The sequence below is a fragment of the Mustela nivalis genome (genome assembly GCF_964662115.1).
Source record: "Mustela nivalis genome assembly, chromosome: 11".
Taxonomy (NCBI): Eukaryota; Metazoa; Chordata; class Mammalia; order Carnivora; family Mustelidae; genus Mustela; species Mustela nivalis.
In genome coordinates this window covers 93,780,126-93,795,730 of record NC_139030.1, presented here as the reverse complement: position 1 = coordinate 93,795,730, position 15,605 = coordinate 93,780,126, and the positions used below count along the sequence as shown (strand labels likewise).

General features: G+C 37.8%; 1 protein-coding gene across 16 annotated transcripts in view; it reads left to right on the top strand.

The window, feature by feature from the left end:
- Nucleotides 1–15,605, top strand: part of UNC80 (unc-80 homolog, NALCN channel complex subunit) — a 228,264-nt gene that overhangs the window by 149,269 nt on the left and 63,390 nt on the right. For 14 of the 16 annotated variants that reach the window (XM_082691601.1, XM_082691598.1, XM_082691597.1 and 11 more), the window contains 7 exons: nt 3,450–3,631; nt 4,148–4,279; nt 6,273–6,459; nt 7,067–7,198; nt 8,831–8,974; nt 11,766–11,866; nt 12,869–12,955. In XM_082691601.1, the coding sequence (XP_082547727.1) occupies nt 3,450–3,631; nt 4,148–4,279; nt 6,273–6,459; nt 7,067–7,198; nt 8,831–8,974; nt 11,766–11,866; nt 12,869–12,955 (965 nt within the window). The remainder of the gene's footprint in view (nt 1–3,449; nt 3,632–4,147; nt 4,280–6,272; nt 6,460–7,066; nt 7,199–8,830; nt 8,975–11,765; nt 11,867–12,868; nt 12,956–15,605) is intronic. The other 2 variants (XM_082691595.1, XM_082691590.1) reach the window with 1 other exon arrangement.

The window sequence follows — 15,605 nt, the reverse complement described above, 5'->3', positions numbered from 1 at the left end:
CTCAAATCACTTCTTTATATCCTGGAGATCTTCAACTAAGATGGAAATCAAAAGATTTCTAAATTCTAGACTTACAGTTGTTTCTTTGGAATGTTTTAGTAAATCCTTCCTCAATGGCTTCAGAATGTTTTACTTTCCCTGTGGGCACACAGTTTCATTTTGATTTAGGAGAGAAGCATTAAAACCAAAATTCCTATCAGGCTCTGAATATCAGTTTCCAATTTGGCCAACTTCTACCACAGAACTACTTAAAAAAAAAAAATCTTTTTGAATAAGTTGTCAGGTTTCATCTAGGACAAACAGCAAATATTTCTGGCAGTATTGAGCAATCCCATGGACACAAGGGGTCAAAGATGATGCAAAAGATTATTTCCCTCCCAACAACGAGTATAGTAAGTGCCTGGCTGAGACAGCTCTCTCTCTAGGGCACTTCATAAATGGATAGGCTTCTCTTAAAATGGTTAAAAGTTATCCACAGTGGCCACTGTCATTCAAGATTATCTTTGGTAAAGTAAACCTACTTGTTCAGCCTTAAAACAAAATTTATTCACCTGAGGCTTCATACTGGACCAGTCTGGTTTAGGTTAGACCTAATGTGACTCCAGACCAGCTAAATTTCTAAATCTGAATCAGTCCTCAGAAGTCACTTTGACTCAGTCTAATTCTGACCAATTTTCAGACCCCATATGGAAAAAGAAATGCCAGGGAGTGTGGGTTGCTTAGTTGGTTTTATTCCTGATTTCAGCTCAGGTCATGATCTCAGGACTCTGAGATCAAGGTCCATGTTGGGCTCCACACCCAGATTAAGATTCTCTCTCTCTCTCTTCCTCTGCTTCCCCCCACCCCGCCTCCCACACTCCTACTCCTCTCTCTCTCTCTCTCTCTCTCTCTCTCACTAAAAAAAGAAGTTAAAGTTTGCAATGTCAGGGGCTCCAAAGGTACGCATGCCTGGTTGTGAGCATCTCCTTCAGTTCCCTCTTCTAACACTAGAATGTTAAAAGATAAACTAGGGTATACTAAACTTCTGTAGAGCTTATTTGAGCAAAAATCAATTAAAATTGGACAGCTCCAAATGAGAAGACAATTTTTTAGCATTAGCTAAAAGATTCACCTCATTCTTTTTAATACCCACCAAATATTTCGTTGAATGGTCATAACAATTAACCTAGACTACTAATGGAAATTTAGGGATATTTCAGCTTTTTATACTACATTACAACAAATGTCTTTGTAAAATATTTTTGTTTGCATTAAAGTTTGGATTTTTCTTCTCTACATGTTCTGAGAGAGCATCAGGGAAGGGCATTCTCTCAAATAAGAGATAGCTGAGGAAACTTCCATGGAAGATATGAACAGGTAGATTGGGCTTTAAAGAAAGCTAGAAGAAAGAGGATGGCATGTGCAAAGCCTCATGGGGTGTGGAAATGCATAGGGCTTCTTTGGAAAGCCTGAGGAGGAATTGAGACTGGCATGGCTTTTGTAGAGGGGTCTCCAGTCCATGAGATTAGACAAGTGAGTGGGACTAGATTGTAACAGCCCTTGAATGACACTCATAGGAGTATGGACTTTCCACTGAACTGTAGAAAACCATTCATGGGTTCTAGAAAAAAAGAGTAGTGTTGTATATAGAGTATGTATTGAATATGGCAGCAACAAGTAAAGCAGTTTGGTTTCAGATGATTAGAAGATGAATCTTTGGTGTCATGACATTAAAGCTAATGAGAAAAGGGCAAAGGTCGAGATAACCTTGGGGGAAAATCTGCTCTTTGAGACAGCTGAAGCTGTGAGCATGGATGGGATTTCTGGGGGAAGAATCTGTGGAATAAAGAGCCAAAAGTTGGGTACTAAGTCACTGGCCTTCTCTATCTTCAGAGGACAGGAAGAGCAGTGCCCAGCAGCAAACCCTGGAAAATGACCAGAAAAGTAGGAGAACTCAACCTCAAACTGTGCAAGCAAAGGATAGCTCTTCAGGGAAATGGTCATGAAAATGTTAAAGACTGAAAGGAAACAAATGCTATAAAAAGTGCCAGTGGATCTGCTGATTAGTGAGCATCACCAGAAAACTGCTTCAGGACAGGGATTGAAGTTGATAGAACTCCAGCTTGCAATGATGTAAAGAGAGACCATGGCGAATAAAAATTGAGACAGAGTAGAGCACGTTTTAAAGAAAAGTAAAGAAAGGAAAAAGAGTAGAAATTTAAAAAACTAATAGGATAAAGAAAAGGATTATCAAGCACTAATTGTCACAAGAGCTAACATTTCTAATAGAACCATAGCACACACGTGGTCTTACTTGACCTTCGTAATAACCACTTTATATGTGAGCAAATGGGAACTCAGAGGGTTGAAGGGACTTATCTGAGTGTGCACAGATCAGAAGCAGCAGGGCCAGGACACCAGACCCAGGCCTTCTGACTGCACACATAGATGTCCCTCCCATATGTCACATTGCCTCCAGAAAATAAGACAGGTGTTAGAAGCTTCTCGTACTCTTCACATCACAGAGCTCTTTCTTATGCATTATTGTCCTTATTCTAACAACAAATTTGGAGGCAAATATCACCATCATCACCATCACCATCATCATCACCATCATCTTCATCATCACCATCACTGACATTCTGGCCCTAAAGAAACAGAGGCTGAGAGACATGGAAAGGCTCTCCCAGGAGCACATAGCAGAGGGGTTTCAGAGGTGGCACTCAACACCAGCTGTCCTGACACAATTGTCTGAGTATGTTTTGATGATCCAGGAAGAAAACTACAAGAGAGATTTTAAATTGTTTTTTTATGATGGACACTGACTCATGCATCTATGCTACAGAGTATATTTTTCTGCCCCATTATTCATTAACTTTGTAACTTACTGTTGTGCTTGGCCTTTCTCTTATTGATATTTTACTTTTCCCAAAATTTAAAAAACAGCAATGGTATTATGATTCATGAAATCCCTTTTGGCTTCTTGGTCTCTTCTATTCTCTCAGAAGGGTGGAGGTTTCTAATATATGTACAATGTGAATTTTATTTTTAATATAGCTGGGACAGTTTTTAATGGTCATTTTTATGCACTATCCCAGGATTACTATGACATGATTCTTGGCATTTTCTAAAAAGGATATTTTGGTATATTATTTCCTTTTTTCATTTGCTTCCTCTCACATTCACTTTTCACTGTGAGCCAAAGTAAGACTGCTTGGAATGAGGTATTCTACGGAAATATCATGCTGTCACTGCCCTCGCCGGATATTGGAAGATGGTGGGTAGCACAAAGGATCATGTTTGGTTTTCAATGGCTGCAATAAGATTTGCTTTTACCAGTGCTGGTGGCCTGGTTCCCTTAGCTCAGGAGTAATTTCCAGGAGGTAGGAACAGCTCCCCACTTCTCCCCATCCCCCAGGATCAATCAAAATTAAAAGACGTGTAGCTGATGAATTGTTGGCTGTCTCTAGCTGCCATGTTCTTGCTGTGTGCGGTGAAAGTCCCTGAGGCTGTGTCTGACATGTTGATGTCCGAGTTCCACCACCCAGAGACAGTACAGAGGCTGAACGCCGTTCTCAAATTCCACACACTCTGGAGGTTTCGCTACCAGGTCTGGCCCCGGATGGAGGAAGGAGCACAGCAGATTTTCAAGGTGAGGGATACTTCCACCATAGGAATTAGATTTGCAAACCCAACCCAAGGCTTGTTTAAATCCTTGAACCTCAAATCTACAGTGTATGGCCCAGGGGATGCTTCATTTTCTTTTTCTCTGTGATTATATAAGTAAAGCTAACTCATATATGAATGAATTCTTGTTTTAAAAAATACTGAAATATAAAAGAGTGGTAGAGTATGAAAATCAAGTTTCTACAAACCTCAAGATCCCACTACCACCCCAGAGGTATGCCTATAAAAGTTTGGGGTATAATCTTTGAGATACTTTTTTATATTTATACAGATAGATATTTTTTGGAGGATGGGGTAATTAACGCAAATAGAGATCATATATTTGAAACCATCCATTTTTTTAATGATGAAACTGAGACCAAAAGATGTTCACCCTGTGCTCTGTAACATCATGTACTCTACAAGATGATTTCATAATTATACTTCGACTCATTCTAGCTTATTTTCCATCTTACCTCATTCTTCTGATATCAACGAACAGATCCCGCCTCCCAGTATAAACTTCACCCTGCCCTCACCAGTGCTTGGAATGCCATCTGTCCCAATGTTTGACCCCCCTTGGGTCCCTCAATGCAGCGGGAGTGTCCAGGACCCCATTAATGAAGACCAGTCTGTGAGTAACAGGCACTTTCTTTCTCATCACTTCAGGCTCCACGGTGTCCATGTAAGAGAGAAGGACAATGAATGCATGAGAAAATTTGTTCCTTCTTGTCATCAGAATGTCATAGCACAGAGAATCAGCCATGAAAGATTTTTGTTCTTGTGACTAGAATAGAAGGAACTAATATGGAGTAGTGAGCATTTGCAGACCTCTAAGCCAACACAGTTTTGTTTTATGATCTCAGTAGCAGCCACCTTTCACAACTGTTAAAAGCATTAGCCATTGATTTCTTGTCCAAGTGTAGCACTTTTGTCTCTAATTATTATAAAGCAAAGATATTCACCTAACCTGTAATATCTAAGCTACCCAAAAGGTAATGAGATGGACCCTGGATGAATAAGAAAAAGAACTGAGTTGGCAGCTCTTATTTCCTTGTTTGGCCGTTGGTCTGTTCTTCACTTTGTTGATCATTAGTATCATCATCACAAATATCCCTCTGAGACTTCAGGTCTTTTGTACATCAGTGCTACATGTAATAGAATTCACCAACAGTTAAGTTAAGAGAACTGTCCATTCATAGACAAGAACCAAGAATAAGTGCTTTTTGAAAGAAAGGAGTGCAAAATGTGCATTTTTCACCTGCTGAATTTTATGAATTACAAGAGTAATGGAGAAAATATGGAAAATCAAAAAAGGAAAAGAAAATAGATATATTCTTCAGCACAAATCCATGACTATTTTCCTTTACAAATTCCCATAGAATTTAAGATAATTAGTATATAAATATTAAAGATTTTTGATACACCACCCAAAATAGCCCCAGGAAGATTTTACCATTTTACCCATATACAATAGAAAAGGAAAGTGTGTCATCTTGATTCAAATTAGCTAGTATTTTTTTTAATGCCACTTTGCGTGGCAAAACACAAAGTCATTGATTTTTTTATTCACAATTCTTTAGAAAGTCACTTAAATATATGAAGTTAGGTTGAACATTTTTGTACATTGCACATTTGCTAGGTATTGTAGTTTTCTTTGAAGAACTGTTTGAGCTCATTATCCATAAAAATGTTTATACAGAAAATCCAGCATCTGAATCACTGATGTAAGGATCTTGGATTTGTCTCCTGTACAGACAATGGAGTCATTTGAGCCAATGAATATTGGTTATTGGATAGAGAATATAATTTCTCTGTATACCAAGTTTGCAAGGAATTTGAAACCAAGACCCCAGATTGTATATCCAGTTTTCTTTCTCTCATTCCACAATTATTACTTTACCTTAATATAATAAAGCAGCTTAGCCCCTGGTCTGCAAATAAATTGCCATGTGGCCCACCTAATGCCCTTAATTGCTCTGGAATCTTTTATCAATGGAAACTTTTAGTCTCATGTAAAGATCCTGTCAACCTTAGTATTGCTATCAATTCTCATAATTTCTATTCACTTTGTTCCTATAAATATTGTTGAGTATTTGCAGTGTGTCACTCTATTTATCTACTATAATTAAGTATTTATGGTGTGGTAGATACCTGAGATACAAATATGAAATAAATCATGTAACTATTTGGTTTATGAGAGATATCCCATTCCTCCTTCTCTCTGTGGTTCTTTCACTTTTATTAACCTTGTGAAATAAATGTCCTTCATTTAAAACCATTTCAACAAGTTGTGGAAAGGACTAGAGTATTAAAATTTTTTATTTGATTTGAATGTTTAGAGAGGATCATTGATATCACCCCAAATTCTAAAGGTGAAATCCCAAAACTTAAAGATATTCTTGAAGAATTAGTCTGATTGAATGAAAATGAATAACTTAGTTACGCACAACCTGGAAACCTGACAGAAAAACAAACAAACAAAAAAACAAATGGGTTCTAGATCATGGGTGCCCTTCCATTTTCTGCAGAGTGCCACATTTGTGTAATTCTATGGGAACACTCTTTATGGCTGTGACCTTGCAGAACAGTTTCTATAAAATAAATTGGTCTTCATGTCTCCATAGAAATCCTTTTCAGCCCGGGCTGTGTCCCGCTCCCATCAGAGAGCAGAACACATCTTAAAGAACTTGCAACAGGAGGAAGAGAAGAAACGTCTTGGTAGAGAAGCCAGCCTCATCACCGCCATCCCTATCACTCAGGAGGCTTGTTACGAGCCCACCTGCACGCCCAACTCAGAGCCAGAAGAAGAAGGTGCCCCCTACACACGGGACATCCTGGGGGGCTAAGGCGCAGGAAATGGAAAGGACTGGCTTTGAAATGAACATTAATGATTTAATGTGATGTGAGGTGATATGCACCCCTCTGTGTGTGTGTCTCTCAACTCCTGACACTAGCAAAAGAAAGAGGAAAGCTGTTATGTTCTTCATTTCTGGAGTTGGCCTGTCTAGAGGAGCGATGTAGTCACATTGAATGATCCAATATGATAATGAACCAATAGTGATTATGATTCAGAGAACAACTAAATTCAGAGTGTGTATTAAAGTAATTGCAGTCAATCTTTCGTCATTAAAAATGGGGTTAGTCCATTAACTATCAACCTTCACAAATGCAACCAATTTGTTGGTTGGCATCAGAAATAATTTATGAACCATTCTAATTCAGTGATTCTCTGCTCTGTTTTTGTGGAATTTTCTATCTGTGTTTCTGAAAGATTTTTTTCTATTTGTTAAGTACACTCTAAATTACTTGAGTCTTATGCTCAGAGAGCAGTATACACTTGTGATGTGATACAACTATAGCTGTGTGATGGCAACTTTGTTACAAAACCAAAGGTCACATTCCCCATTTTCTTTGCCAGTAGAAGAAGTCACCAATCTGGCATCCCGTCGACTGTCTGTGAGTCCGTCCTGTACCTCCAGCACTTCCCACAGGAATTACTCCTTCCGCCGAGGGTCAGTCTGGTCTGTGCGTTCAGCTGTTAGTGCTGAAGGTGTGTCCTCTTAGAAATATGTTATTTATTCCTCATGACTCGTGTGTGTTTTGAAACATTTGCCAGTTAGTATTCTTACTACACTTCACTGTCTTCATTAAATAACTTGTCTCAGGACTTGAAGTTCAAAAAATAAGTATTAGATTGAGTGGTAGTCTAAAAAATATTTTTTATCTAGCAATTGTCCTTTATAATTGGTTCTATTTTAGTTACATTGCCAACAATCATACTGCTGTGGGTTTTCAACCCTGGCTATGCATTACAATCAAGTGAGGAGCTTTAAAAATATACTCAGGCCACAACCAAGACTAAATCAAGATTCCGAAGAATGGGACACACACATCAGTATTTTTACAATCTACTTGGGATGGAGTAGGATGCTTTAGGATGTTGTTCTGGAAAAATTTAACGATCAAAGGAAGACCAGAGTTCATGCTACTCCTATAATGAAAGCTGATTCTGGAGGGGGGAGGATATGATACACTTCAGTTCCACAAATTTAAAAAATATGTTTTCTCTAATTGTGAATAACTGTCTGGGACTCATTGCTTATGATTACACAACTTCATCACTGACTTATAAAGTTATTAAGTTCTACAGAAACCCTTGACTGTATAACCCTTAGGAACTTCAAATGACCAGTGCTAATTAATCACAACTTACAGGGATTGGGCCAAAGGCTCAATTGTATTTTTCATAACAGATATAATTTTATTGAGGCATGATTCATGTACCATAAAACTTACCCTTTGAAAATATTCAATGCATTGGTTATTAGACAATATTATGCAACGATTATGCAATGGTTACACTTCTAACCACAAATAGTTTAGAATATTTTCATCATCCCAAAAGGAGACCTTATACCCATTAACAGTCATTCCTCATCCACCCTTTCTCCAACTGGTGGCAAGAAATTATCTTCTATTTCTATGGATTTGTTGCTCTGAACATTTCATATAAATAGAGTCATACAATATGTGGCCTTATGTGATTGGATATTTCCAGTCAGAATATTTTCAAGGTTCCTCCGTGTGGTCACATATATCCGTTCTCCATTACCAGATAATGTTCCCATTATATGGTTATACCACATTGTTTATTAAGTCACCAGTTAATGGGCATTTGGGTTGTTACCACTTTTTGGATATTTTAAATTACACTACTATAACAGTTATGTACAAGTTTTGTGGGGTAAACTGCCAAGCTATTTTCAAAAGTAACTGTGTCACTTTACATTCCTACCAAAAAGTATGATGGTTCAACACACTTGAATAGTCAAAATAATCTTGAAAATGAAGAACAAAGCGAGAAGAGCCACATTTCCTATTTCAAAACTCACTGCAGAGTGGCAGCAGTTAATATTGTGTGGTCTCGACATAAGGTTGGACAGTAAATCAATGGAATAGAATTGAACAACAAGAACTAAACCATCACATTCATTTTGGTTTCATGTTTGAAAAGGGTACCATGAAAATCAAGTAAGGAAAGAGTTGTCTTTTCAACAAATGGTGCTGAGACACCTAGATACCTATAACGAAAAGAAGGTTAAATAGGAAAGTTTGAACTGAGAAATGTCGCATTAGAATTACAATACTGAGAAACGCATCCCAATGATCTCTGTCTCTTCAGATGAGGAACACACCACTGAACACACACCAAACCACCATGTGCCTCAGCCTCCTCAAGCGGTGTTCCCAGCATGCATCTGTGCAGCAGTGCTCCCCATCGTTCATCTAATGGAGGATGGTGAAGTGCGGGAAGATGGAGTAGCAGGTATCCGTTTTGATTAGTGAAATCGTCAATAACTCTAATAAAATATTTAAGCTGTTATCAGTTGGAGGATAGTGGGGTGCTCTTGAAGACAGTAACTACTGGTCACATGTTGAATTGTTTTGTGTACATATTACATTTACAGATTTGTAGAACACTCTACTAACATTATCAATGTCTTCATCTCCATGTCCCACTACATTTATGACCAAAAAATTGTATTTAAAATAAATACTTGGAATCCGGAAGTCTTGTTGAGGACCAGAGAACCAAATAACATTTATTTGGCCACATGAAAATCAAGTAGTAATTCTAGCCACCTTAGAAAATCTTAGTTATTAGCTCACTACCACCAATACCATCTGTCCTGCTTGATTACCTTTCCAGACATACTACCTTAAGAGAATAGTTGCAAAATGAAAAGATAAATGAGGGGTAAATTTGAGTGATCTTAGGGATAGACAACAGGCCAGTATTTTTAATGTTGTTATTTTAAAAGCCTTAGAGCTCAATAATGATGTTTTTTAAACCCCAATAGAAAAATGGGTGAATATAAATACACAGACCAATGGTCAGTACATCTATAAACAACATTGTTGTTTAAGACAACAATGAAATTTTACATTTTATCTAAAAAAGTGAAAATATTTTTTCTTTTTTTTTTTATTTGAATAGTCTACATACAGTGTTACATTAGCTTCACGTGTACGACAGAGTAAATCGGCTTCTCTGTATGTTATGCCCTGCTCACTACAAGTGTAGCTACCATTTAAAGGTTATCCTAGATGAAAATATCTGTAGTTGGTAAAGACTGAGGGAAAAAAGAATTCTCACACCTTGCTGATGGGAGTGCGGAGCTCAGTACAAGCATTCTGGAACAGTGTCACAGTATGTGTCAAAAACCTTAAAAGTGTGAAAGCCCTTTGATATAGATTTTGACTTCTAGCCATTTCCTAGAGCAATGATTAGAACCATATAAGGGTCTAAATAGGATGCCTCACATTGTACATTATGTAAAAAGAAACAAATTTTAGAGAAGAGCTTAAATGTCCAATGAGCAATTAATCATGCTACCTCCATATGACAGCTTTCTGTGTATATTAAAATCACATTCTAGAAGAATATTAGTATTAACATTTTTAATATTGCTAAGTAAAAAAACTGAGTACCAAAGAGTATTTTCTGCATATTATTTTTTAAAATGTGTACCTATATATTTTGCATATATGAAGGGGCATACTGCAAAATGTTTATAGTTGTTTCTGTCATTGGTAGACTTACCAGTCCTACTTTTCCGTCTTTCTGTATTTTTCATGTTTTCACTATTAAATTGCCCTACTTCAGCAATTAGAACAAGAATAGTGTGCAAAGATAGTTTTGTAATCGATTTCAACCTAAGAAAAACCCACACCTATTTTAATTATTTATAGACACATGGAAGTTAGAACTTATATTTACATATCTCTTATTAATATTATTCATTTATATAGTTCATATTTTTAATTGGATGGTTGGTTTGGGAAGCAAAATATTGGTATCCTTTATTTAAAATATAGGCTGAATGACAAATTTATGCTAAATCCTATATTTCTAGTTTAAAACACTAATTAAACCATTTAGACTGAAGATTCTCCAGCTTCTCTTCCACTCACTTCTACACACCTGTTTCCCTAGCTTGGGCAATTCCAGGCAGTCTTGACCTGATCATTCTCCCCAAAGAAGAAGACACTTTCTTCACATTAGGAAAAATTATTTAATCCTAAGACATCCTCATTAGAAGTGGGAGCCTAATTAGGACTGGCTTAACTACTTTATCTCACTGAGGCAGATACTATTTAAAGCCTCCAGGTAAACAATTAAAGATCATTTCTAATTCATATGCATTCTTAACCAAAACATATTTCCTAAAAACCAAAGAATTACTTTAGAAATTTCTCCATATAACCAACATTGAAATATGACCAATTTGATAAATACTCAACATTCCTAGTATTAGAGTAATTTCCAAAACAAAGATTCACTAATGCATTCTTTTTAAAAATTGAAATATTGACATATTGCATTGTATTAGTTTTAGGCATACACTATAATCATTTGACATATGTGTATGTTATGAAGTGTTACCATAATAAGTCTAGTTTACCCATGACCACCTATAGCAACAATTTTTTCTGTAGAACTTTTAAAATCTCCCCTCTTAGCAACCTTCAAATATGTAAGGCAATGTTGTTAACCATAGTCCCTAGGCTGTACGTTATAGCCTTAGGATTTATTTATTTATCTTATAATTGGAAGTTTTTAGCTTTGGACCACTCTCATTCATTTACCACACCCCACTTCTGGCAACCACCAGTCTGGTCTCCGTATCCATGGGTTTGGGTTATTTTAGATTCCACATGTAAGTGAGATCATACAGTATTTGTATTTTTCTGTCTGATTTATTTCCTTTTACGTAATGTCCTCAGAATCCATCTTCATTATCACAAATGACAAGATTTCCTTCTTTTAAGGGTGAATGATACACCATTGTACCTCACAAGTGTGTTCTTTACAAAAGCCATTCTAAAATCTCAAGACCATCCTATACTTTTCGTTACCTTTTCTTTATAGGTGAAAATGTTCAGAAATAAGCAAAAAAGAAAACAAATATCTACCTTTCAACAAAAAAGAGTTCACAGAATCTTGTTAAGGCAAAAAAAGAGAGACTAATTAAAACTTAGTAAATTGTTTGAATAGTGTATTAACACTTTATCTCTATTTAAGACAAATGTTCAATGTCTTCTCTCTTCTGAAGTGAGTGCTGTGGCTCAGCAAGTCTTATGGAATTGTCTAATTGAAGATCCATCAACAGTTCTTCGACATTTTCTGGAAAAACTGACCATCAGCAATAGACAAGTAATTTCCTCTTTCTTTAGAGTATAGCCATGTAGCTATGTGTGTGAACACCGTTAAAAGCAAACAGTGGGCTTCACAGCACTATGCATAGAACATCAAATCTGACCCAGAACAAATACATGCTTTAGGTAATGATAATGATAAACAGTCCTATACCACTGCTTTCCTTCAAATTGGTCCATTGACTGTTGTCTCCATATGTGTTTGGTACAAGAGCAGTGATGGCCCCAAGATACAGAAAGACTTTCAGTCTTTTAGTCAAAGATTCAGTTCAGCATAGTGTTTCTTAGTAATGGGTACATTTCCTGAATTTGATTGCTTGGTAGTCTGTGATGTAGGTAGGATTATTAGAATAGTTGAAACTGTCCACTAATCACAAAGATCTAATTTAGTAGACCACTTATAAGAAGATTATGCCAAATAAAAGTAGATTTCTGAGCAATAGCAAAAAAAACACTGATGATTAAATAGTATTTGTTCATTTTTGTGTTATGGTTCTATTTTGTTGGAAGATTAAGTTTAGTTTCTGAAAGGTAAGGTTAATTATTCACATCTCTATTTATCTTCTCTCAACCTAGCTCTTTACCTCTTTGACTCAAAACCTAGGAAGCAGACCTGTGAAGTTCATTAAACCACATTTGTTTAATGGCTTCTCAAGATAGGTCTGTCTTACATTTCCATCACACCTGGAAATTAGAGCAAATAGAGTTGAGTAAATGTATTGCTCTCCTGTGATTTGTCTATGACCAATAGACAGAGTCTAAATTTTTATCTAAAAAAACCTAACTACTGTTCAGTGATTCCATAGATTAGCCCCTAAGAAAAGGTATTATAGTTTGTTTAAATGCTGTTTAATAAGTATTGCATATACTACATTAAAATGCTGAACATAATGGAAACCAACAAAAGGGAAAAGTTAGAGCCTCCCCCATTTTTTAAGAAATTAATTTTATTTCCTCTAGTATGGGCACTGAGTGAGATGAAATTCTCTTCTTCTTTCAGGATGAGTTAATGTACATGCTGCGCAAACTTCTCTTAAATATTGGAGATTTTCCTGCTCAGACGTCTCACATCCTCTTCAACTACTTGGTGAGTTTTCACCTCCAGTAAGTGTTCATTCCCAATTAGGAAGCAGCAACACGAGGGAAAAGGCCATAGGGAATTTTTGCCAATAAATTCCCATTAATGATGTGATTGAAGGTAGATCATGGTCAGCTAAATTCACCATTGTTCGTATGGGGAAGTCCCTCCTGACACACTACTTGGCATGTGGTGAGCACTCCGCAAATATCAGTGTCATCTTTATCTTCCTTTGGCATTATACAACTTGCTTATGCTGGTTCTTAATTTTGGTTTTCTGTTGAGAAACCTTGTATGTCATTCTAGTCATTTTTCCTTTTTCCTATATCACTTTTAAAATATACACACACAGAGGCAAATGTTGCCCTAGATGGAAAGTATTTGTGAGTGTATTTTTCCATAGCAGCTATCTTTGCTTGAAACCATCCTGACAGCTCCTTCCTGAACCCTCCAGAATATTCCAGTTTCTATAGGATCTCTGCCTTACACCCTAAATGAATATTCAAGTTGGGGGCTATTAGCTTGATGCCTCTTCTTTGAAACTGCACCTTAATCCAGACAGATGGCTACGTAAATGTTTGTATTGGGAGGAATTCTGTCTCCCTTACGATTGTCAGTCTCCTGGCAGGTAGGGAAAGAGAAGAGGTATCCACATGCATCTGTAACAGAATGAAAGACTTAACCCTACACCTCTTACGTGCAGAGCAAATGTGTAATGCCTTTCTCTCATCTATGGCTGATTTGGCTTTCTTCCTGAGTGTCCACCAGCTGGTTGACAAGGGAAAGAATATAAATAAGTGTCCAATCCAGTCCTAAGTTCAGATTGATAAAAACATATAAATAGTAACTTTGGATAGTGTTCAGTCTCTCTTGGCTAAAAATATTTAGTCTCTAGGAATTCTCCTCCCTTCCAACTTCTTTCATCTCTAAACATTCTGTGGGGTTGGAGAGAGAAAAGATCTTTGTTGTTGGGAGGTGGAGGGAGGGCAGCAAAACATCCTCCAGACAGAGAACTTTGAGATGGAAAAACAAAGCCAGCCACTCTATACCATTCATACAGAACTGTATTCAGACAGGGAAGGGGGGAAGACACCAATCCAAGGGCTAGACAGCTATTTTCTGCAAAGTCCAGGCCTTAATCCGCAGCTTTTATAGAGCAAGGGCATGGCAATGAGGAATAAGGGTAGCCCTCCCGCATTCTGGTCAGGGCCTACCTTCACCTCCAAGGGACTTGGGACACATAGCAACAAGGGAAGTCACTGCAGGGACATGAATGAGATGGAGGGCCAACATTAGAGTCAGTATTGTCAGCACTCCTACATTTGTTCAGCATTCTGTCTCCTGTTCAATGTTTGCTCTAGCTCCTCCCTTTGTGAGATAATGTTCTCTATCTGATGCCTGGCTGGTGGAAGCCAGAGCCCACAGCTGTGATGACCTTAGTCTATGGGCCGCCAGTGGCACTTGCTGAGAGACCACCTCACCTCAGCTCCTGCTGGTGCTAAACACCCCTCTAGATTCTGGTTGCATGTTCCCTATGGCTCCAGCTTAGGGAGATCCCTGGCTAGAGCATTAGGCTCAGTGACACCAGTCTGTGGTGATTCTATCCAGAAAGTTCTCTGGTCAAACTCTCTGGTATTTCTTGGTCCTATGTACACAACAGAAAAACCAAAGGTAGGTTATCAAAGCCATATGTCAGGGCCTTCCTCAGGTTAAATATGTGCCCTACCATGTTTGTGTAGCATTCCAGTTGGTATCAAAGGGCTTTGAGGTAAACTTCTGTCAGTGACCCTAACAGAGACTGGAGGCAAAAGTCCCTTCCGTGTGTCTGCCCATTCCCTCGGGTCCCTGGGTAGGGGAGATGCTCATCTGGACCACTGCTCTCCATTGTCCTTCAGCCTTGGGAAAAGAAGATGGACATTTCATTTCCTGTCTTCCATACTCTTCCCTGTCAACTCTAAATAAGCCTTAATGCCAGACATAGATCCCCCCATCTAGGTAATTGACAAGCTAATAGAGAAAAGATCTGGCCACGCTTTGGCTTTGTTGTATAACCTTGTTTTACATGAATATAAATTCCTATTTTTCATTTCTCTCTAAACCCTCATCTTTCCCCAAATCCCAAGTATATGGATGCTTTGAATGGACTATAGTCAGAATGGTAAAACAGTGAAGGACAAATTCCTTTTTCAACCATTACGCTTATCATGTATCTCTCTTGTCTAAGGACTTAAGGATATGTATAGTGGGCATGTTGGGACCAGTGACCCCTCTCTTCTAATATTGTTGGGGACTCTTTATTTAACTGTGACACAGTGACCTTCACCCTGGGGTGTGAGCCCATCTCGGGGTATATGAAAACTTTTAAAGGGATTTGGTGCTTAGATAGTTTTAAGGAAATAAATCTCCAAATGCTCAACTTAAAAATATACACTAATATACACTTTGTGAGCATGCCTGCCATCTCAAACTTCATTCCTCTACTGTTCACAAGAAAGACCCATCCTGACCAGCCCAGATATCACCAGATGCATTGAAGATGTGAAATACAGAGAAGGAATCTGATGTACTGCATGAGTTTTAAGGAAGCCTCATTTATGATGGATCAAGGCAAGTAGGCAGAGAGGCAGGCAGAGAGAGAGAGGGGGAAGCATGTTCCCCA